General features: G+C 40.4%; 1 protein-coding gene across 8 annotated transcripts in view; it reads left to right on the plus strand.

Moving 5' to 3' along the window:
• The window catches only part of TRIM36 (tripartite motif containing 36), a 51,277-nt gene extending 30,847 nt beyond the window's left edge, over window positions 1-20,430 (plus strand). For 4 of the 8 annotated variants that reach the window (XM_083702302.1, XM_083702301.1, XM_083702304.1 and 1 more), the window contains exons 4-11: window positions 3,682-3,828; window positions 6,011-6,106; window positions 8,364-8,617; window positions 9,728-9,852; window positions 11,071-11,364; window positions 13,571-13,868; window positions 14,980-15,072; window positions 18,234-20,430. In XM_083702302.1, coding sequence (XP_083558428.1) covers window positions 3,682-3,828; window positions 6,011-6,106; window positions 8,364-8,617; window positions 9,728-9,852; window positions 11,071-11,364; window positions 13,571-13,868; window positions 14,980-15,072; window positions 18,234-18,600 — 1,674 coding nt within the window. In that variant the 3' untranslated portion in view covers window positions 18,601-20,430. The remainder of the gene's footprint in view (window positions 1-3,681; window positions 3,829-6,010; window positions 6,107-8,363; window positions 8,618-9,727; window positions 9,853-11,070; window positions 11,365-13,570; window positions 13,869-14,979; window positions 15,073-18,233) is intronic. The other 4 variants (XM_083702306.1, XM_083702305.1, XM_083702308.1 and 1 more) reach the window with 1 other exon arrangement.
• Window positions 20,431-22,717: the final 2,287 nt, after the last annotated feature.

Consider the following 22,717-nt stretch of genomic DNA (forward strand, 5'->3'; position numbering starts at 1 on the left):
TAATTCCCTGGATAGTTAACAACTTCCTTCCAATTTCCAGCTTATAAATCACTCAGAGTTGATTTATTTGTGTTTCCTTTCTGCTTTTCCCAATCCAAACATATTCTTTAGACTAAATATAGGCTTGGGTCCCCAAAAGCCCCATTGCAAGGCATGGTGTGAATGCAATGGTGCTTTTCTATCCACTGAAAAGCTGAAAAGTTCTGTGAGAGTTAGGTAATTCTTTAGAATGGACTGTGATGCAGTGCAGGAGTTACAGTTTGTGTTTGTGTGTGTGTAAATTGGTACATCCATTTGTGCTAGTGAGAGTGCCTTTCATTTGCACAAATAGAGCATTGTATTCAGCCCCATCATTGTAAAATTATAATTTTAATAGGAAAACTATTTTTAAAAGAAAGCTACCTACGGTATTTCAGGCAAGATAGTGGTATTGTTGAGCTAGTTTCCATCCACAGCACCTGCAGGATAACTGTTTTAAATGGTTATTTGTCCTTTCTTCTGTGAAGAAAGAGAAGCAGATGGAATCCTGTAATTGCTTGTAATCTTGTTAAAGTGAATTAACCTTAAAATGTTAAATTCAAGGCTGCTGTGGGTTTTTAGTCCAATCTAATTATAACGTCTCTTATATTAGCTGCTATTTAAAATTGTAAACAATCATATGAATCTCTGTAACTGAGTAAGGTGAAAAAAGCAAATCTTTGTAACGTGCAAAACAAGTAATTAGGTGAAACAACTAGCTTGAATTTTGCTTTACTTTTTAAAGAAAACCAAATGCAAGAAACAACATTTTCCATCCCTGTGCACAGCCAGATGGCTTGCTTCTAAAACACTTTTTTTGGCAGTTAATGCTTCCATTTGTTCACCAGTTTTCCTTCACAGTCTTTTAACTAATAAGCATCCTATGCCATCAGCAGTGATATCTTTTTAAATTGTTTGGCAGAGTTGGCCATCAAATCCTTTTGGATGGCTTTTTAGGGTGATTCCAGTTCTTTCTGAAGGCTTGATTTCAGAAAGTGGTGCTGAGGACTCTTGTTTGACTTCTTGGCCATTGGCCTATGGCAGGGTGTGGCAAATGTTAAGAACATGGAAACTGCCTTATACCCAGTTTTATTTTATTATTATTCCATTATACGTATATTTAAAATCCACTCTTTTATTTCTCTTTCTCTTGTTTTCCTTCCACTCATCCTCTCGCCCTTTCCCCTCAGGGGATGCTTCCCTTCCTCACTCTGAATTTCAGATTCCTTGCCACATTTGTTCAGCAGGCAGGGAATTGTAATACTGGCATGGCTTCATCCAAAAGACTATGACAGGACCAGGGGATGAGGCAGACAAGTGAGGAGGTGTTGGTGGGCTGTGGCAGTGAGGCCCACCTGAAAGTGAACTGAGACTCGTTGGCCAACCCACTGCTTGAAAAATGTTGGCAATATGGCAGGCTTCCTCAAACTCGGCCCTCCAGATGTTTTGGGGCTATAATTCCCATCATCCCTGACCACTGGTTCTGCTAGCTAGGGATCATGGGAGTTGTAGGCCAAAAACATCTGGAGGGCCAAGTTTGAGGAAACCTGGCATATGGTATCTTGCAGGGGTTGGTTTTGTTCCCCACGCTGCTTAGCATATATGGTGAACAACTGGAATTTTGAGTGCATTGCCATTAAAATGCAGTTCTGTTTCCCTTGACATCAGATTCTGGAAAAACTATTTGGATTGTATTCCACAGTGTTAGCTGATAAGGCTTCAAACTTCTGGCATCTCCACCTCTCCCTTGCCCCTCCACCTCCCAAATCTGCTCCAAAGGGCTGGGGAATCTCCCACAGCAGGGGGGAAATCTCTGAAGATTGCTTCTCTTTGTTGCTCTGTTGACAGAAGCCTGACAAGTGAGCAACACCATTGCTTCAGAGCAATGCCTGGAAGCATTACTAGATGAGGGCCAATAAAGTGGGGCTTAATTCAGATAAAGGGAGACTGGTGGCGCTGTGGGTTAAACCACAGAGCCTAGGACTTGACGATCAGAAGGTTGGTGGTTCGAATCCCAGCGACGGGGTGAGCTCCTGTTGCTTGGTCCCTGCTCCTGAGAACCTAGCAGTTTGAAAGCACGTCAAAGTGTAAATAGATAAATAGGTACTGCTCTGGTGGGAAGGTCAACGGCGTTTCCATGCGCTGCTCTGGTTCACCAGAAGCGGCTTAGTCACGCTGGCCACATGACCCGGAAGCTGTACGCTGGCTCCCTCGGCTATTAAAGCGAGATGAGCACTGCAACCCCAGAGTTGTCCGCGACTGGACCTATACCTTTACCTTTAATCCAGATAAGGACGTAAGTGCTACTGATTAGGGAATAGGGATTCAGTTTGTCTTGAATGATGCAACACTTTCTTTGGGGGGGGGGGGGAGAAGGTTTTTCAGTTTGTAGGTAGTGGGCAGGGACTTAACAGACCTGGCCTTGCATTTGGATGTCCAGATTGCAGCTGTGGCTAGGGGTCCTTTTGTCCAGTTTATGCTAGTTTGTCATCTGCACCTATTCCTGAAAAGATCTAACATGCCTTGTTGACACATACCTTAAGAAGCTGATTTTGAAACAGTTCTGGAGTCCACAAGAGGGAAACACTTCAAAATCTAGTTGAGCAATTAAGGCTTGGTTTTTGAGTTCTACAGAACTTTTCATTCAGCTAGAAGTTTCTCAAAGCAGGCATAAGAAATTATGCTGGATGTTGAAGCCTTGATGTATGCATTTAAACTTGATCAGGAGGTGGAGATTGCAGTCTGGATTGATCTCAGCTAGCTTCTTGCAGGTATCAGGTATACCTGGGATCCTGGGATAAGAGCAGCTGATTCCCCATTTTTGTAAACACAAAGCCCATCTCTTATCCAGATTTCTCTCATGCATTTTGTGAAACACCGAGGCTCCTGGTTAAGGAAAAAACACAAGTAGAAACAGCAAATTGATTTTAATCCTAAAGTTCTGTTGCATTGAGTGTAAGTAATGTCCGTTTATGTGTGGGTCCCTCTTCCTGCACATAGCATCCTATTCATAACCAAGCCCAGTGGATTTTCAGTGGGCACAGGGAGCTGCAGATGGAGAAATGAGGTGGAAAAGCCATGTTCTCTGCATGGAACAAATAAAAGAATCCAAACCTATGTGGCTGTTAAGAACACACAGTAGTAGTGGAAGTATGTTTTATACCCCTCTTATTTTTTCTCAACTAGTAAATAGTTGAATTTCAGTAAAATTAAATTTACTGCTATCCTTCAAAATTCCTATTTGTTACAGTGGGTCATTCTTTAGGCAGAAATTATGACATTCAGATATTTATCACATATGGTTGGCTTCATTTGATTGAAACATGTTTGTATCTCTTCCCCTCCATATGGTCGACTTTTGATGGCTACTTGATTTAGTCTTTTTAAATCATGTTTCTGAAATGTTCTTTTTGCAAGAAATTGGTTGGATGAACTGAGGTAAGATAGCTATATGAATTCTTGATTTTGTGCTTTTTAATTAGTTTTTATCAAAAACTAGATATATTTTAAAATCTTGTTTTTAAGCTACATTTCCCTGATGCTGTGTGCATAGTCTAAAATCTGAGCATACACAGAAGAGTTTATATAACATACTGAATAATAAATAACCCGTGTTGCTGGGCAGTTCATGAAAGACATTTTATATTATTATTTTCTTGTCAGATTTTGATGTGTCCGGAACATGAAATGGAAAGAGTAAACATGTATTGTGAAATATGCAGAAGGCCTGTTTGTCATCTTTGCAAATTGGGTGGCTCACATGCAAACCACAGAGTGACTACCATGAGCAGTGCCTACAAAACACTCAAGGTAAGTGGGAGTGCTCTTATTTTTTCATCTTTGATAACAAAAGCATCATGACGTTTTTTCCTGGTGTATTTTAACACACATACACACACACACATTATTTGCATACAGGCTCATTTTTGCAAATGTAGGCACCATCTGTTGAAATGGCACCCTTTTCGTTTATTTTGTTTATCAGTTTGCTTTTTATAACAAAAAGTCTTAACGCAACATGACAAGAATAAAATGCAACACACAAAAACAATTTTAAACCTGAAGTATTTTTAAACACTGATAATACACAGTACATAAAGTGCTCATCAGGATGATCAAGGGTCTGGAAACCAAACCTTATGAGAAATGGTTGAGCGAGTTGGGTATATTTAGCCTGGAAAAGAGGAGAACTTGAGAGGAGATATGATAGCCATCTTCAGATGTCTAAAGGGCTGTCACATGGAAGATGGAGCAAGCTTGTTTTCTCCTGCTCTGGAAGGTAGGACACGAACCCATGGTTACAAGACAAGAGATTCCAACTAAACCCCAGAAAGAACTGTCTGACAGTAAGAGCTGTTTGACAGTGCAACAGTCTCTTACGAGAGGTGGCGGACTCTCCTTCCTTAGATGTTTTTAAGCAGAGGTTGGGCGGCCATCTGTCATGGATGATTTAGATGACCCTCGGGATCCCTTCCAACTTCTATGATTATGTGATCCACAACATGTTAATAAGAACCAAGTCCCATCCACCCCACTAAGATACATGCACCACTATAGGAGGCAGCATTAATTATCTGAAGGCCTGGATACACAGAAAGGTCTTAGCCTGGTGCATGAAACATGGCAAAGGTGGGGCCAGGTGAGTCTCGCTGAGAAGGTCCTTTCATAGCCCCAGGGCTACCCTGAAAAGGCCCGTTCTCATTAGGTTACCCTCTTCTGACATCTTCCCTTGGCTGGGGCACACTAGGAAGGGCCTGTGTTGAAAACCACGTCGGATTCTATTCTTGAGATTATTGCTCCAGTGGCAATGGGAACCAGGGCATCCACTGGGCAGACATTGTGTTTGTATTAGGCAGTGGATATGAATAACAGTCTGCTTGCATAGCATATCCTTCCAGAACCAGTACCTGGCATTGCCTCCTATGGCAGGAAGCACTGCCATTAGCCACCTGGTGTCTTGGAGGAGATTTGTAGAAATGGGTGATAGCATAGATAGATGAGGCTGCAGAAGAACAGATCTGGTCTCTGGGGAATCTTAAGGCCTAGGAGCAGCCCTGGCTGCAGCCTGCCCAACACATGCTCTCGAAATAGCCATGGTGATGCCATTTTGATAGCTTTAGAGGTAAAACCTTTTTTAGTTTTATTTAACTAACCAAATTACATATTTTTTTTTTACAATCAGACATTTTTAATTGGATGTTGCCAGCCTTAACCCATAAAACAAAGGTAGTGGTTATTGCTCATAAAATGTTTAATGTTCTTGAAGCATGGGAGTTTAAATTTGATTAACACTGTTGACCATTCCTAGCATGGCTCATACCAGCTGTTCAAATAGACAAATATTTTATGATTGTGTTTGTGGAACAAATGACATTTTAATTATTGAATTCACTTCATTCTGTAGGGACTTTTTGTCACGATGGGTTTTTATGTATGAACCATACTTTGAATAAAGCAATGTTCTGATGACAGGAGTGGATTGATACTCCTTTATTCAGACCCTCTTAGTTACTCTTGTTTCAGACTGAAGCAGTTTAGAAGTGAATACAGATGTTCTGATAGAATGAAGTGCCATTAGCTTCCATTAATGAAAGCTGGTTTTCTTCACCTGTATTGCAGTTGCAGAAATGACTTTCAGGGCAGTGCACATGTGGATCATGATCAGTTCTACCACACACCCTTTCCCATCATGCTTTAGCTATACTCTTACTTGAATTATACATTGTTTGTATCTCATAGACAGTGACAATTAGCTCTAGCAGCACCTAAACACTTGCTTGGATGGGATGGTATTTTGCACGACACTGTTGGCTGTTGAAGGGGATTTGCTTACTTATTTATTTAATGTCCTGATATTCCTCTGAAAAGAGCCCCAAAATTCCCTGTTTGCTTCAGAGATTCTGCTTCAAAAAGCAGCAGAACATTTAGCCTTAGAATTCCTATGCAATGTTTTTACTTTTTTTCTAACCAGAATTGCTGATATTTTTAATAGGAGAAACTTTCAAAAGACATAAACTACCTCATTAGTAAGGAGAGCCAGGTGAAAAGCCAGATTACGGAACTTGGTCTTTTAATGAAAGAGGCAGAGGTAAGAATTATTTATTGGCATGTGCTAAACTCTCTTGTGATGTGTGTTCATTTTTAACAGTGCTCATTTTAATGTTAATTTATGCATGTTGGCTAGGTGTTGTGTTTTCTTCAAGGCAGTAAATAAATGATTTTTAATAAATAAGCTTTCCTTAAAAAAAACCCCCATCTATATTAGCCATAGATCAGTCATTTATATTTAAAATACTTGCATACAAATTTCTTTAAAAGAGGAGTTGTTCCTAGATAGGTACTGTATAATTGTTAAGCTGTTGTGCTAGGAGTGATGACACTCTGGTTCAGATCTCTACTCAGCCACAAAGCTCACTGGATTACCTGCAACTCAGTCGCTATCTTTCAGCCTAACTTAAGTTTACACTACAATGTATTTACACTACCCTGAGCTCCTTGGAAGACAAGTGGGGTGTAAATGCACCTAATATGAATCCATCATCCATTCTCCCTCCTTCTTCCTCAGGTTTTAGTTGGTTGTTTCAAAACGTGCTTCCCTTTCCCAGTTCTATTTTGTCACAGAGATCCAGTTATTCATCCAGTTATTTGGCAGAATTGCCTATAAATGTGTTTCTAAAGAACATAATAAACAAATCATGTAAGCTGAATAAGAATCTGGCATATTTGGTTAGTAGGTAGGTGGAGAGTATTTATCTTCATTCTAGGAATTGGGGTGAAAAGATGTACCACAGTAGGCTGGTATTTATAATGCAGATTTTTTTAAAAAAATGTTGACTGTGATGAAGGATATGCCACAATGTGGTATTGCATGCAAAGTGTTCAGAAAGCAATACAAAATCGTAACATGGGTTAGAGGAAACCAGTACAGTGCTACCTCAGGTTACATACGCTTCAGGTTACATACGCTTCAGGTTACAGACTCCGCTAACCCAGAAATAGTGCTTCAGGTTAAGAACTTTGCTTCAGGATGAGAACAGAAATTGTGCTCCGACGGTGCGGTGGCAGCAGGAGGCCCCATTAGCTAAAGTAGCACTTCAGGTTAAGAACGGACTTCGGGGTGGCGCTGTGGGTTAAACTACAGAGTCTAGGACTTGCCGATCAGAAGGTCGGCGGTTCAAATCCCCGCAACAGGGTGAGCTCCCGTTGCTCGGTCCCTGCTCCTGCCAACCTAGCAGTTCGAAAGAACGTCAAAGTGCAAGTAGATAAATAGGTACCGCTCTGGCGGGAAGGTAAACAACGTTTCCGTGCGTTGATCTGGTTCACCATGCTGGCCACATGACCCGGAAGCTGTATGCCGGCTCCCTCGGCCAGTAAAGCGAGATGAGCGCCGTATGACCCCAGAGTCGTCCACGACTTGACCTAACGGTCAGGGGTCCCTTTACCTTTAATTATAATGTAATTTTCCATTTAGGTCAGAACCAATATTTTCAATGAGGTCAGATACTTGCATATTTGAAAACCCTCCAAAAACCAACTGTTATTGAAATAGTTTTGAAATAAGTACAGTGGTAACTTGGTTTTCAAATGGCTTGGCTCCTGAACGCCGCAAACCCGAAAGTAAGTGTTCCAGTTTGTGAATGTTTTTTGGAAGCTGAACGTCCAATTGAGTGCAGGAAGCTCTTGCAGCCAATTGGAAGCCACGCCTTGGCTTTTGAATGGTTTCGGGAGTCAAATGGACTCCTGGAATGGATTAAGTTGGTGAACCAAGGTACCACTGTATCCAAGTTATTATTTTATCTTTATTGTAGCCAAAGGGACAATGAAAGTAATTTTAAAGGCTTGCATTATAAATACTGCTATTTTTTAAAGTCCCACACCTATCTCTTGATAAAACAAAATAGTAAATTTAGGAGTTTTCTTTTAGTTTTTGTTAGAAATTTATAATTAGATGTATTTTCACTCAACTAACTTCAGGTGAGCCTCACTGTCACCTGAAAATGAGAGCAGCTCTTCACACATTTTGCAACATCTGACTTGTCAATAACAGCTCTTATATTCAGCTGTGTGTTTAGTGAAGTGTTAATTAACCTAGCTTGGAAGTGGTTCTTTGTAACTTTGAAAATACAGTATGTAAGTGTACTTTGCTCCAAAAGCTTAGATTTTCAATGTCATTGTTTTGCTAAAAGCAAGAACAAGTCTTCTGGCAGACTACAAATTTTATTACGGCTCTTCAGATCCTTGAAATGTTAGCAGGTATGGACTCTTGTTTTTGCTGCAACAGACTGACCTAGCTACCTTTGGAAATTGTTCTGGTAGTTATTGAAAAATATGTTCCTGTTTTTCAGCATAATGGCGAAAGAGCTAAGGAAGAAGCATCTCACAGCTTCGATAAATTGTTCGATGTTTTGGAAGAGAGGCGAGCAACTGCACTCAGGGCTATTGAAGCATCCAAAAACCTAAGACTGGAGAAATTGCATTCTCAGATAGAAGAGTATCAGGGACTTCTAGAAAATAATGGCCTTGTAGGGTATGCCCAAGAAGTTCTTAAAGAAACAGACCAGTCTTGTTTTGTTCAAACAGCGAAACAGCTTCATGAAAGGTATGCCATTTATATTCTAAAATGTTTAGATGATGTACAGTGGTACCTCAGGTTACATACACTTCAGGTTACAGACTCCGCTAACCCAGAAATAGTGCTTCAGGTTAAGAACTTTGCTTCAGGATGAGAACAGAAATCGTGCTGCGGCGGCAGCGGGAGGCCCCTTTAGCTAAAGTGGTGCTTCAGGTTAAGAACAGTTTCAGGTTAAGAACGGACCTCCAGAACGAATTAAGTACTTAACCCGAGGTACCCCTGTACTTCAAAACATGCCTTGTTCTTCACCATAATTTGAGTATAGAGATCTGCATGTGGGGCAATTTCCCTCATGTGGAAGTAAAATTATTTTCTGCCCACTTTCTGTATTTTGAATCTAAGTGATATGTTTTGAGATCACGGGTCTCAAGTAGCTCCAATACACTTGTAATTTCTTTGCAGAGTAGAACATCCTAGTAGATCGTGTCCCCACTTTCTTTCAAACTAGCTTATGTCAACTATGCATCATAAAGTTTCTGATTAATTGAATAATCAATATATAATAAACTACTGGGGATTTCAATTCCACTGTTACATAGGAAAGTCAAAGAAGAAGAATACTTTGGCAGGTGACTCGCTTTATTCATTCTGAGACATTAGGAAAAACTAAAGGATCATATATTTATTTTAGTATGGGTCTCTGGGAGGTATTGTTCATTTGCAAGATCTTCTCTTTCTCTCACTTATAAGAGGCTAAAGCAGTGGTGCTCAAAAGAGTGTGGTGCACCAGCCACACTGATGTGGCAGTAGAAGATAGCAAGTGTGTTGGGCAGATTCAAGGACAATGTTATATTTTGTGAATGATTCATGTTCTTATGTAGCTGCATTGTTTTAGGCTTTCTGAATGTCTTACAAGCATATATTACAAAGTAGTTGTATTCTATGTTACAAATCAAGCACTGCTAGAAGTTGTTTCTTTTCCAATGCATTTTTTATCAGTAAAAAAATTGGTGTGGCGCAAGCAGATTTTTATTCTGAAAGTGTGGCCCAGAGAGAAATGTTTGAGGACCACTGGCTAACTTGTTAAGAGAGAATGCATATGTATATATCTAGCTAGTAAAACTTTTCCACATACAGAATTCAGAAAGCAACTGAATCTTTGAAGAGCTTCAGACCTGCAGCTCAAGCTTCTTTTGAAGATTTTGTTCTTGACATAGCAAAGCCACAGGAGGCTCTTGGGGACATATCTTTCCTTTCGAGTGGTAAGTTGGAAAGGAAGCTCTGCTTAATCCCCCCCCCCCCCAACATAGTCTTTCCAAACACAATTTGCTCTCAGTTGAGTTTTCAAAGTTCTTCAAAAGTCAGTTGTATACCTGTAACAACTATGGGAATTTCTTAGTACTAGAAAATACCCTAATAGGCCCTGCTACTATTGGGCATTTTGGGAGAGACAGAACAGATCCTTTGTATTGAAGAAGTAATCATAGTGTGGCAAGGTCAAGTCAGTATTTGACACAGCTGTGTGTGCTGTCATGCACATGCCGGAGTTGCTTTTTCTTGTAACCTAGTTGATCTCAGAGATATTTAGATTGGGAATGAGTCCAGGAACGGTGTTAGCAGGAGCAGCCAATGATTTCCCTGGAGTTTAATGTATTGTTACTAAGGGATTGGTAGACGGCAACCTCCCCCGAAATTCTACGAAAATACCTTCTGGAAGATTCCTCAAGCTCAATATCATATGAGGTGGCCAAATTTTGCACTTTAGTAATCAGGAAGCGTAAATTTCTTCTGTTGAATGGCACACTGCGAAGTTCCCTTGTGTAAGCTTTTTTTTTTTTTTGATGTTGCTGTTGATTTCTTTTTGTTTGATCTTGTGGTGTTCAGTGTCACTGGCTTTTGCCGCAATAAAACTTGGTCTGGTTCACAGGAAGAGAGCCCAGAAGTCACATATTCAGTCACCAGATATTGCGCTGCCATGACAGATATTTGACGAAGAATGATCTATGCTACAATTCAATCCTAAACTGAAGGCCCATATTATTAGTTCCGCACTTCTGAAGCCCACCCCATATAGCTGTGTTAACTGATCTTTTAATATTTCTTATAAATTTTTATTCACCCATTATCTATCCTTAATTAAGTATTCTATGTATATGTTTAAATCTATGTTTGGTTCTAGTTCCTATTTATTTAATAATTATTTGCCTGGATTCATACTGTTATGCTATTTATGTATATGTTTTGTCTATGCTGGTCTATGACCGTAATAAAGTACTTGACTTGACTTGAATTGGTAGACGGTATGAGCAGCACTGCTGTTGAGTGAGTAACAACCAAGGATAAATAAGATCCAGCACAAATTCTGTAGAATTCCCTCCCAGCCCAACAACTATCAACTTGGAGAAGTCTTTGTTTTAATTTAGTGAAGTTAAAAGCTTGTTTGCAAATCTAAAAAAATTATTCTTGTATGTTTAATTCAGGTGTTGATATACCAGAAATCAATGAGGAACAAAGCAAAATGTATAACAAAGCTTTGATCTGTTGGGATCATCCACAGAAAGCAGGTTCAGCTGATACTTACATCCTTGAATACCGTAAACTGAACAGAGAAGATGCTAACCCAGCCTGGCAAGAGACTGAAGTCTTCGGCAAGAGTGAGATCATCTCTGATCTTGACACTAACAGCAGCTATGCCTTCAGAGTCAGAGGATATAAAGGATCTATCTGTAGCCCTTGGAGCAGGGAAGTTATCTTGCACACACCTCCAGCTCCAGGTACAATTCACGTATTTTTGCAACTCCCAAACTGGTGGCTGTGGAAGGTTGAGGTCTTGCTGTGCATACATATATGAACACTCACACAGAAGTATATCCATCAGCAAGTTATAATAAAATTCCATTTAATTAATATTTTAAGTCCCCCACTCTGCCTGCTTTAACCACGAGCCCCAATATTTAGCCCAAGCAGGTAGCTCTAGCAATATTTCTGAAATGCGCACAGGTTTGCTCTTTGGCAAGCTTTTAAGGTGAACTCCATAAATGGGGGCAACTTCAAGAAGTGTTTCCATATCCTATTTAAACTTGACGCAGTGATTTGTATTGTTAGAATGACACACTTGGTTGATCTTAGGAGGAGGCAGTATTAGCTTCTGTTTTATAAACCACTTAACATTTACAAACACTAAAAATGCAGTATCTCTTTGCAGAGATACAACCTGAGAAACAATACCAAAACAAGCAAATGCAGATACTTAATTGTTTAATAAAGCTACGTAAATGTGACCAGGTGCAATGGCTATTGAAGGAGACAGTTTTAGGAGAGGAAGGACCAAAAGACAAGTATTCATAGTGGAACAAATGAAATAGAAAGGAGAAGTTTCGGTAACCATTTAGAGCTCTATTAATAAAAGAGAGGTCTCTTTTGATCACAAAAGCATTAGTACAATGTGCCCCTGATGACTCAGCTTTGTTAAAAAGGTGGACAGTTTCATTCCCTTACACCAAGACTTCCAAATAGTTTCCAAGGTCAGCCCAGTCACCATGTCTCAGGGTAATGACTGATGAACACCAGGGCCTCATCAGAAAGAATAGGCTGTAGTTTTCTTAGCTTGCGTAGCTGCAGTGGAAGCGATGCCCTTGGCTGCTAGTAGCATCTGAGCTTCCAGGTGCAACAGCTAGTCCTGAAGCACTCAAGGCTTCTGGATGTGAGGGGCTGGGGGCAGGTGGGTGGTGAGGTTGGCACTGGCAGAACCATTCCAGCACTGTCACCAGTGTGCCCTGACATGGCCACTGTCCCTTCAGGTAAGTGACAGCAATACTGCTGTGGGGAGGTTGGCTTCGCAGCACCACGTTACCATGCTGGTTACCCATCCCACATAAGTCTTGTTGTCTGCCAGCCAATCTTGTTTGGATTCAGTTTGGGGTTGGGAGTAACCAATAACAAATGCAGCTGTCACTACACAATGGAAAACATTGGAAACATATTCAGATAATGTGTTTATGCCTAAAATAACACATTCTATTTGGTCAGTGTGTGTACCAATTGTGCATTCCTTTGCTGTATGTAGTAGAACGAAATCTAAACCTTGAGTGTTGAAAATTTGTCTCAGTTAGTCTTCATATACTTGAATTTGAATGGTGCCTACAGATGTTTCTCTATAGGTACTTCCTGGAAGGAGATATGTAGTGCCAAGTGTAAAGAAATATTACCAGATTGAATCATTTGAATCTGGAAGAAAGAAAACATCCTTTGATGCCAGCTGAATAATTTTTAGGGAGAAACAAAACTAATCATATTTAATTTAAAGAGCATAGAATGCACAAGGGATGAAGAAACAGATGACTGAAAAATTCACTCTGCCAAAAGTTGATCCATAATGGAAGGACTGGGTTATGGAATCAAGGGAATGGTTCTCTGAATGAGAGGAAGAGCCGCAGCGTTGTAAACAGAGATTATTTATTAGTAGAAGGCTACATTAATTGTGAATATAAAATTAAGTTAGTGCTGATGGTCTTCAGCACCTGAGAGCTCATACTGCCCTTTCCCTTCTTGCTGAAGAACCAAGGAGGAGATTGTAAACCATAGCAAGCAAAACTGTTTAAAATATTAGAACTTCGTAGCAATCACAGTTTCTTAAAATATCAGATATTTAAGGGAAGAATGTAGTGCCCCAGTTGTTGGAAATTTCAAAATTACAATATAGAGAAGCCCACTTTGGCCCACAAAGGGAAATGAGCATAATTATGGTGTCTTAAGGAGAAGGGCATCCTTAGCATCATGCTTATTAAAACAAACAAAATATTGGGAGGTGAAGTTAATTCCTTGCACTTTAGTAGGAGTCATGGTGCCACTAATGTGTTCTACTAATTATGTCTGAGATTCCTTGTCCAGTCTGCTGATAGAGTAAAAAAGTGATTAAAAAATAAATAAATTAGGAATACCTCAATCATTAGATGCTGATCTAGGATGCATATTTTTCAGTTTTTAGTTTCCTTTTCGATGACAAGTGTGGCTACAATAGCGAACACCTCATGCTGAATGCGAGGAGAAATGCTGTGGAAAGCAGGGCTGGATTTCCTTTGCTTCTGGGAGCTGAACGTATCCAAGCCGGTTGCTACACTACATTAGACTATGTTGTTGGAGACACCGGTATTGTGAAAGGGAAGCATTTCTGGGCTCTCCGCGTGGAGCCCTATTCATATTTGGTGAAAGTAGGAGTTGCATCTGATGCTAAGATCCAAGAATGGCTCCAAAATTCTCGTGATCTAACAAGCCCAAGGTAAGTAATACTTTCCCTCTCTTTCGTAGAAGCTAATGCAAAGGTTATATAAGATTAAAGCCGTATTGGTTGAAGTAACAGCTGGATTGCTGCCTCAGCTGCCTTCACACGGGGAAGGCGGTCTGCCTCTTTCTCCTGGTTTTAAATTCTCAAGTTTTAAATAAAACTTGGGATTCCCCTAAGCATGCTGATACACCCTGCTTGCTTCTCGGCAGCCCTCTTTCTGGTTCCATTTCCAAGATTTCACTATTAGAGAGTGATTGTTTCTTTTTAGAGATTTTGTTTCAAGTGATTTCAATTGGAATGGGTCTCTAAAAAAGCGACATGTTCTTGATTGCTTACACATGCACATGTCAACATGACATTTGTTCCTGCCTTTCCCCCCTTGTGAATATTGGTCACTGTAATGTACAGTTTCCTACAACTTGGGTAGGCAAGAGGAACACAGATTTGATGCTAGTACTTGTGTATCAGAGTTGGTGCTCGCACTTGTGTATCAAATACCTATATCTGCATTTCCAAGAAGCACATGGGCATAAAAGGACAGATTGCTGATTTCGTTTTGACTTGCGTGCTTGTACAAGCCAAATTTCTACTCAATGCAGCAGCAGCAGCAACAAAAAAGCATTCAGCTCAGAAGTGCGATAGAGTGTGATTCAAAAGCAAACTGTTACAGATCATTGCTCAGCACTGCAGCAGCTCACATTAGCAGGCAAGAAGCCTCCTTTTTACGGTATTGTATACATTGCTTAAATTGAGCAGAAATAATATGTGCATGCATGCAGACAGCAATGCATTCACGGCTACTCTTCTAACTCAGCTCAGACCCTTCAGGTCAGTCTCCTTTGACCTCCTGCTTCTAGCAGGAGGGGTGGAAATGAGGAGGACAGGATCTAAGCTGCCTTTTCAACTTCTATTAGCTTCTTTTCATGTTCAGCATCTGGGGAAACTAATCCTTCTTCACTGGATGATGATTCCAATGCGGCTCCTGTGATGGGTATTTGCTAACGCTGGCTGCCCATATTTGTCCTGAATCAGTTGCTTTGTTCATAATCCTTGTTTTCCCTCTTCACTAGTACTGACAAGTGCCGTTTTAATTTTTTTTTTTAAGATTACAGTTGCGTGACACTGTTGGGGAGAGAAAAATCTTACAACATGAAGAAAAGGGCCAGAAAGAGGAGGAGGGGGGAAGAATGGAAAAAAGGTGGACAATTTTTTAAAAAATTAATACAGTTTGAAATTGCACATTTCTCAGAAGTACAGTCCAGATTGTTGCTAGTAGATATATACATCTGCCCAGCTACTTTACATCCTATGTAAAGCAAAGATGCAAAGACTTGTCTCTTCAGCATGTGTAGATGGGGGCTATTTTCGCTTCCCACCTGTTGCTTGATTCCCAAGGTTGATTCATGCCTTAGGCTCAACCTCTGTATACCTGCATTTTTTGTGTGGTGTAGTGGTTAAGAGCGGTAGTCTCGTAATCTGGAGAACCGGGTTCGAGTTTCCGCTCCTCCACATGCAGCTGCTGGGTGACCTTGGGCCAGTCACACTTCTTTGAAGTCTCTCAGCCCCACTCACTTCACAGAGTGTTTGTTGTGGGGGAGGAAGGGAAAGGAGAATGTTAGCCGCTTTGAGACTCCTTAAAGGGAGTGAAAGGCGGGATATCAAATCCAAACTCCTCCTCTTCTTCTTCTTCTTCTTCTTCTTCTGACTTTAAATATCTTCCTTCATAGCCTTGGTTTTTCAATTTTTATTTATCATACACTAGAACACATCACAGTAAACACAAACTTACAATGAACTACTCAAAGCAGGAATTTGAAGGGTTTGCCGATCTCTATTATACTGCCATCTTTCCATCCCTCAGACAATTTTCCTTCAACCTGCTGCCCTAAACCTGAAAAAAAGGAATTACTAGTATTTGCAGAGTGCTTTCTTCTTCTTTTTGAGAGTCTCAAAATGATTTCCTCCCCCAAATTCTGACTCAACTGAGGGTGGAGGTGTATGTTAGAAGAAGGTTCCAACTCTCTGTATGGGTGCATGGGATTTTGCAAGAGAGAATTGGAAGGTGAAATGGAATAGTAATACTTCCTAGCTCTCAAAAGCTGCTGCTAGTAATTTCTACCATTACTGCTATACTCAACAGCAGTGTTTTTTTTCCTGTTGCACACTTAAAAATGGAAGTGAAGCCTGTTTGGGAGAAGAACTGGAGGCCAAAGAGATTTCATGGGTGTGGGAGGTGTTACATCAGCAAGTGTGAGCTTGGGAAAATTTGTCCGCAGGGATATAGATGGAAACTCTGTAACCAGTATGTGGATAATAACCTGCACAGAATAAATCCATCATCATCATCATCATCATCATCATCATCATCTGCCTTAAGAAACAAAGAGTTGTATCCAATGGTGACTTGGCATAGAAGTGCTTCTGCCGGGGCCAACCAAGACTCCTTCTTTGTGCTAATCCCCCTTGCCAATTGCAGCCCTCTAACTTCCTCAGACTCGGCCCTCCAGATGTTTTTGGCCTACAACTCCCATGATCCCTAGCTAGCAGGACCAGTGGTCAGGGATGATGGGAATTGTAGCCTCAAACATCTGGAGGGCCGAGTTTGAGGAAGCCTGCTCTAGTCTATGCCATTCTAGAGTGTCCCATAACCAGTGCATTTTTATTGGGAGGGGGACGCAGGGGGACGCATACCCCTAAACATTTTGTGAATCTCAGTTTGGCCTCATTGACGGCAGTATTTCAGAATGGGTAGGAAAATGAGAGTACCCCTAAACATTTTTTTAAAGAAAAAAAGCACTGCCCATAACCCTTGGGGAAAGCTTTTGGGAGTCATTGGATAGGGGAGGATCAGTGAAAATTTTGAGAGAAAAAATGTGAAGAAGTTTAGTTACGACACACAGACACTTATAATTTCCAATTTAGACCTGGTCTTTCTGCTCTTGGTTGTTAAAGTCCATGTTTTCTGGTAGCCAGTATCCAATGGCTCACTTCTAAGAGTATAGATTCTCTAGCATTAGGGTTTCCTGCTTGCCAAGAATAGGATCCTGCTTTACCTGCTGGGGATTCCTTTGTTATTTGCTCCACCTCAGTTCACGGAGAGCATTAGCTTCTAGCTGTAAGGTTCTTGAATCCGGATAATTACTCTCATTTGTGCTCAATTATCTGGAAGCCGTGTTAGGGCTGACCTAGTTCATAGTGATTTTTTTGCAGAGGAGAACTTATCACTGGAGGCCTGCATAGGGTAAGTCCAGCAGAATTACAAAGGAAAGGTGTTTAATATTTATAACGTTTGGCATAGAACAAAATGGTAAATGACACTGCAAATTTTAATCCAAGAAAGTTTCTTTGCACAGAGGAAATAGTTCAGGGGACGATGGTGACCAGGTACATGCCCGCTGTACCATGTATTCATGTTGCCAGAGCCTGTTTGGTTTCACTTCCTCAAACATGAGAATTGTGCTGGTTAACACTGCCACCGAAATACCATTTTCAGAAGAGGAATTACTTTAACTGTTTCAGAAAGTTAAAATCCTCTTTGATTCGTTTGTTTCGTTGAACGTTGCTGATAGACGTTACCCTGTAGCATAGTAGCATAGTCCTGTTGATCTCAGAGGTACCAAAGTTGGTACTTAATGCAATGCCTCAAACTTTGACCTCGTATACTATTTTCTCAACTATTTACATTTGTACTTGGCCTTCGTCAGAGGAAATCAAAGCAGCGTTTTAGTCTTACAACAGCTTTTGAAGCTGAGAGACAAGTGACTCTTGTCCAGATTTCCTGAGCTTGCTTCACAGTTGACTTACCTAAATTTTCATTCTTCAAACACATTTTGACTTCTTCCATCCTGTGGAAGGCACATCAAACAAGTTGGGGGGGGGGGGAGCAGGATGCAGGATGCCCTATATGCATTCTAATTGGTGCTTGCCTTGAGTCTTGGCCTTCGGCAGTACAATTTAAGAATGTGGTATCACTTGAGATGGATGTAACATACCTCCAAGGACACAAGCCAGGATCCTGCTCCAAGGACCTTGCTGTGGTCGCAAGTCATACTGGCAGGATCACGGAGGAGGGCCATTTTTCCATTGTGAAAACATGTGGTTAACTCGCATGATCATGCATGCAGTTCTCATTTAAATCTGCACAAACATTCCTAGTGTTGATGTTATGTAGATTCTCAGCACACCTTCTCCCTGCCCTCTAGCATATTATGGGACTGCATGGCAGAGGATCTGGCTTCATGCACAATGTTTTAAGGGTCTGTGCTTTACTGTGTGAAATTTGTGAGAAAACTTTGAAGATTTTAGGAGATATTCCAGTATGTCTAGTATACATCAATCAATGTTGTGTTCTTCTTCCAGATATGAACAAGACAGTGGTCATGACAGTGGGAGTGAAGACATCTTTGTTGAGTCCTTGCAGCCTTTCACACTGGTAACCTTAGGCATGAAGAAATTCTTTATTCCTAAGGTTTCTCCTGCTCCAGCTGCTTCCAAAGATTCTATGAACAGAATTCTTCCCATGCCATCGTGCATTGGAATCTGCCTTGACTATGACAAAGGCAAAGTTGGATTCTATGACGCAGACAGGATGAAATGTCTTTATGAGCGTCAGGTAGACTGCTCTGGTAAAATGTATCCAGCTTTTGCATTGATGGGGAGTGCAGGAATTCATCTGGAAGAAACGATTGCAGCAAAATATTTGAAATACGAAGCTGAAGACATGTAATGTCCAAGGATCCATCTTTAGCATTATGTCTTAATTACATCATATCTCCTAAGTGCTTTTGCTGCAACCCTGCTTTTGAGTCTTTCTGTTTTCGTTTCGTTTTTTAAGTGTCACATAATTTTTTCCATTTCTACCAGATTTCTTTTTGTCTGGAAAGAGCTTTCTGGAGTCACCCCTTGACCTGCCTTTTGGCATGCCTTTGGAGCCTTCAGAAATCAGATGGATTAGGAGTCTCATTGCCTTTCATAAGCAGGAAGTCTGGTGGCTATCTGGTTTTAAATTCTTACTTAGCTGATGCTTGCTGGCATTCACATTCCATTTTAAAATGGAAACGGCCCTATGTAACAGTGCATTTCTTGTGGTTATGCATTATGTATGCTCCTTGCTTGAAAAGGAGTTTATTTCACTACATTGCGAATGGTTAGGTGTCCCGGTTACTATATTTGCATGGGAGCAGAGTACATTGTGAATCTACACTGCAATAGAACACATAATAATTGGGAGATAGATGTGAATCACAATGATTGTATCCAAGATGGAATTATTGTGACTCACGCAATTGACTTTTACAAACCTGTCTATCAGTGATCAATAGCAAGGTTCTTATGTGTGTTTTCAGTGTTGTTGGTTATTTCCTATATACTGTACTTCAGTATATTTAAATATAAGTGCAATTTATCTTGAAACATCAGACCTTGCTGTTGGAAACTGCATATAGAGAGATTTAAAAATGCAGGCCCAAATGGTAATATTATAGATTTTTTTAAAAAAAGAAAAAGTGAACATTTTTTGTTTGCATAGTTTATACTGTAACTTCTTTTAGAAAAAGGTTTTTAGTGTGTTTAGAATAAAGTGTACTGACCATTAAGTTTGGAAAACTTTTGCCTTAGGGTGCCCTTGTCAATTAGATGTGTTAGCTAGAAAGTAATCCATACAAAACTGACTGAAGATCCATATAGTCTGCTTAGCTTGTGGCAAATGTCGCTCTTAAGCAGAGGTTGGTGAAGCACTGCACTTCTGATCATCGTTTTCTTTTGGCGGAATTAAATTTGTGTAATATGTTTTGCTAAATACTGTTTAAAAATACTGCAACAGGTTTCCCAAGGTTTGGCAGCCGCCGATCATTCGGGATCATAAAACTGTAGCCCAAAGCGTTACTTTTAGCTTGTGTTTATTTATGAGATGCTGACTAAGCCATAACTTATTTATTGTACAGTGAAGTGATATTCTGCTTTTTAAAAAGAACCACCACCCCTATCATAATTTAATCAACAAGTGGATTTGGACATTTCTGATACTTTTATGCACCATACTGCTTCAATCAGTACTGAGAATTAGTGGAATGTTTGGGACCTATTCAATATAAATGTGGTGCTTTACACTTCAGTTGAAGGGACCAGGGACAAAGATACTTACCTGTCTATGCAGAGCGTCTTGCTTTAAACTAAAATTGAAAAGTTTTAAACCACCCAGGAATGTTGTGTCATGGTTTCGTTTGGTCTTTTTTTTTTTTTTTTTTTTTGAAAAGGGGAAAGAAACCCCATCCAGTTTCTACCGAAAAGAAAGAGCACTTTACATTCAGACTAAGTGAAACCTTGTGTGGATCATTCACATATAGCTGCTATAACTAACAAACCTGTTAGGGACTACTGTGTGATCTGCAAAGCTCTATACAAGTGTACATCATGTAGACAATTTTCAGAAAATAATAATATTTGAAGCTTTAATGCAAACCGTAAGGCCTTGTTTGAAAATATTGTGAAGTGGAAATGTAACTTTCTCAAGATTTTTTAAAAATAAAGTATGTCAAATAAAAATGTCCTTATTAAACACTCTTTGTTATTACTAAGATAATGGCAACTCCCTAATAACAGTTGGCAACTGGATTTTAGGTGTGGGGAAAGCTGATGTCGTATTGCTTTCTGGCTGCATTTCAAAATGTGAATGGTATGAAAACGAAGTAAAGCAACTGATTTAATTAGCTCAAGACAAATTTCCAAAACACATTCCAAACTTGCTTATTATTTTGCACTGATTGTGCAACATTAATTGTGATTCATAATTGTGTTTTTAAATGTGTAGAAATAAACAAGTAAAATATTTAAAACAACAAAAAACAATCAAGGACAATCACATACTCTCACAGCTCATAATTTCAGGGTTGCCTGGAACAGTATCAAATGTAGCTCTCAAATGCTTGAGTAAACAAGACAATTTAGCAAGTTCCTCCCGAACAATAATAATGAGAGAGAGAGGTGCATATAGCCAGTGAGGACATTCCACAAATGGGGAACTACCACTGATAAGTCCCTGTAACGAGTCAGTGCCAGCTGAGCAGCAGCCTGCAGTGTTGCCACCAAGATGACCTCCCTTGCTGATTATAGGGCCCAAGTTCACATTTTGGGAACTGCTCTTTTGGATCCTTGGGTCCTAAGTAGTTTATGGCTTCTGAACTGGGCTCACTGGCAGCCAGTGAAGCACTTTCAGGGTCAGTGGTGCAAGAACAGGCTGCCTCCTACTTGCTGCAGCCTCTAGACTACCTTCAAGGGCAGTCTGGTGCAGAATCTGTTACAGTAGTCCAGGTGGGATGTACTGAGAGCATGGGCAAATAAGGTCAGGCTACTGCACAGCTGTAGCTGACAAACCAGCCTAAGCGGTGCATAAGTACTCCTAGGCATTTGAGATTTCATTGCCAGTAGGAATCTGGTACTCCTAGACTGCACCCCTTTCATTCAGGTGGAATGCAACTTCCCCCAAAATATTATTAGGAACTCCAATTCCTGGACATGAGAATTAGCTATTCATAGTGTACCAGTCTTGTGGGGCAGGGGGGAAGCATATTCCTTCCTCATTGTTGGCCTGCCAGCCCCAAACCTACTGATTGGACCCATAAAAGAGATGTTCTTTACAAGTTTGGGCTTGACTTGAGCTGGACACTATTTCTAGATCCTTGGCCCTGCAATAAGGCCTTCTCTGTGCACACTGCCAACTCCAAACAGTACATCAAACCAGTCCAACTATTTATGAAAGGATTTGTTTGTTTAGCTAGCCCGGTTAGCTAGACATGCCCTGTCCCAGAACTCTCAACCCCTTCCCTTCTCCATTTGCTCAGATAACCCCCCTGGCTTGTCTTAAAGATTCTAATACGCAGTTTTATTTTCCCTTGCTCTCAATGCATAAAAGCTTTTGTTTGCTGGTCCTGGTTCTGACACTATCTTAAATCATTTGCAAAGGATGATTACACATTTCCCCTTGTCCTATTAAGAGTTGGTTTTCAAGACAATGGATGTCCTGATAATGTTTTTAAAAGGGCTAAATTTTGAGAAGCTGATATATATATATAAAATCCCATTATTTGATCAACATGAAATTCCACAAAGATGAACAATTAACAGTGGGAACATACAGAGTTGGGGAACGCTAATAGTGCTGTCCTGTCAAGTGATTTGAGTACAGTATTCGACGAAGAAAGCCCATTTCTCAATAAATTACCCAAACTGATTGTTTCTTGAAGCTTTTCATAGATATGCTAGCTTTGTCATTAAAGCTTTCCCCCATATTTTTTCTTAACTAACTTGTTATAATTGAAGGGTTTTTCCTTTTGGGCAATGCAGAGTTTGTCTCCAGTCAATTGGCTTCTTATATGCTGAAGAGCTACATTTCTTATTTATTATAGCAGAGGAAAGAGACTCTCTCATTTATTTATTTTCCCGACCTGTGCAAAGCTGCAGATGCGGCCTTACTTGGCTTTGGGAAGGCATGAGAGCTCTGGCAGCACATTGGGAATAATGCTTGAGGGCTTTGGCAGGGTTCTAGAACCAGCATATTTCCCAAAGTTGGGCAAGGGCTTCGTGGGATTTGGGAAGGTGTTGGGAGGGCTCTGGAACATTGTCAGAGCCCTTGCACCTTCCCAAAACCAGGTAGGCAGACCTCCACCTTGTGGGGGGGGGGTTGGTTCCAGGTGTTCCTGGCTTTACTTTTTGTGTGTGTACAGTGGAACCTCCATTGTCAAACGTAATCCTTTCCGGAAGACCGTTCGACTTCTGAAACATTTGACAACCGAGGCACAGTTGCAGTTGGCAATTGCAATGGAGAAACATGCCTCAAAAGCTGTTCA

Source organism: Podarcis gaigeae, assembly GCF_964106915.1.
Source record: "Podarcis gaigeae genome assembly, chromosome: 11".
Classification (NCBI taxonomy): domain Eukaryota; kingdom Metazoa; phylum Chordata; class Lepidosauria; order Squamata; family Lacertidae; genus Podarcis; species Podarcis gaigeae.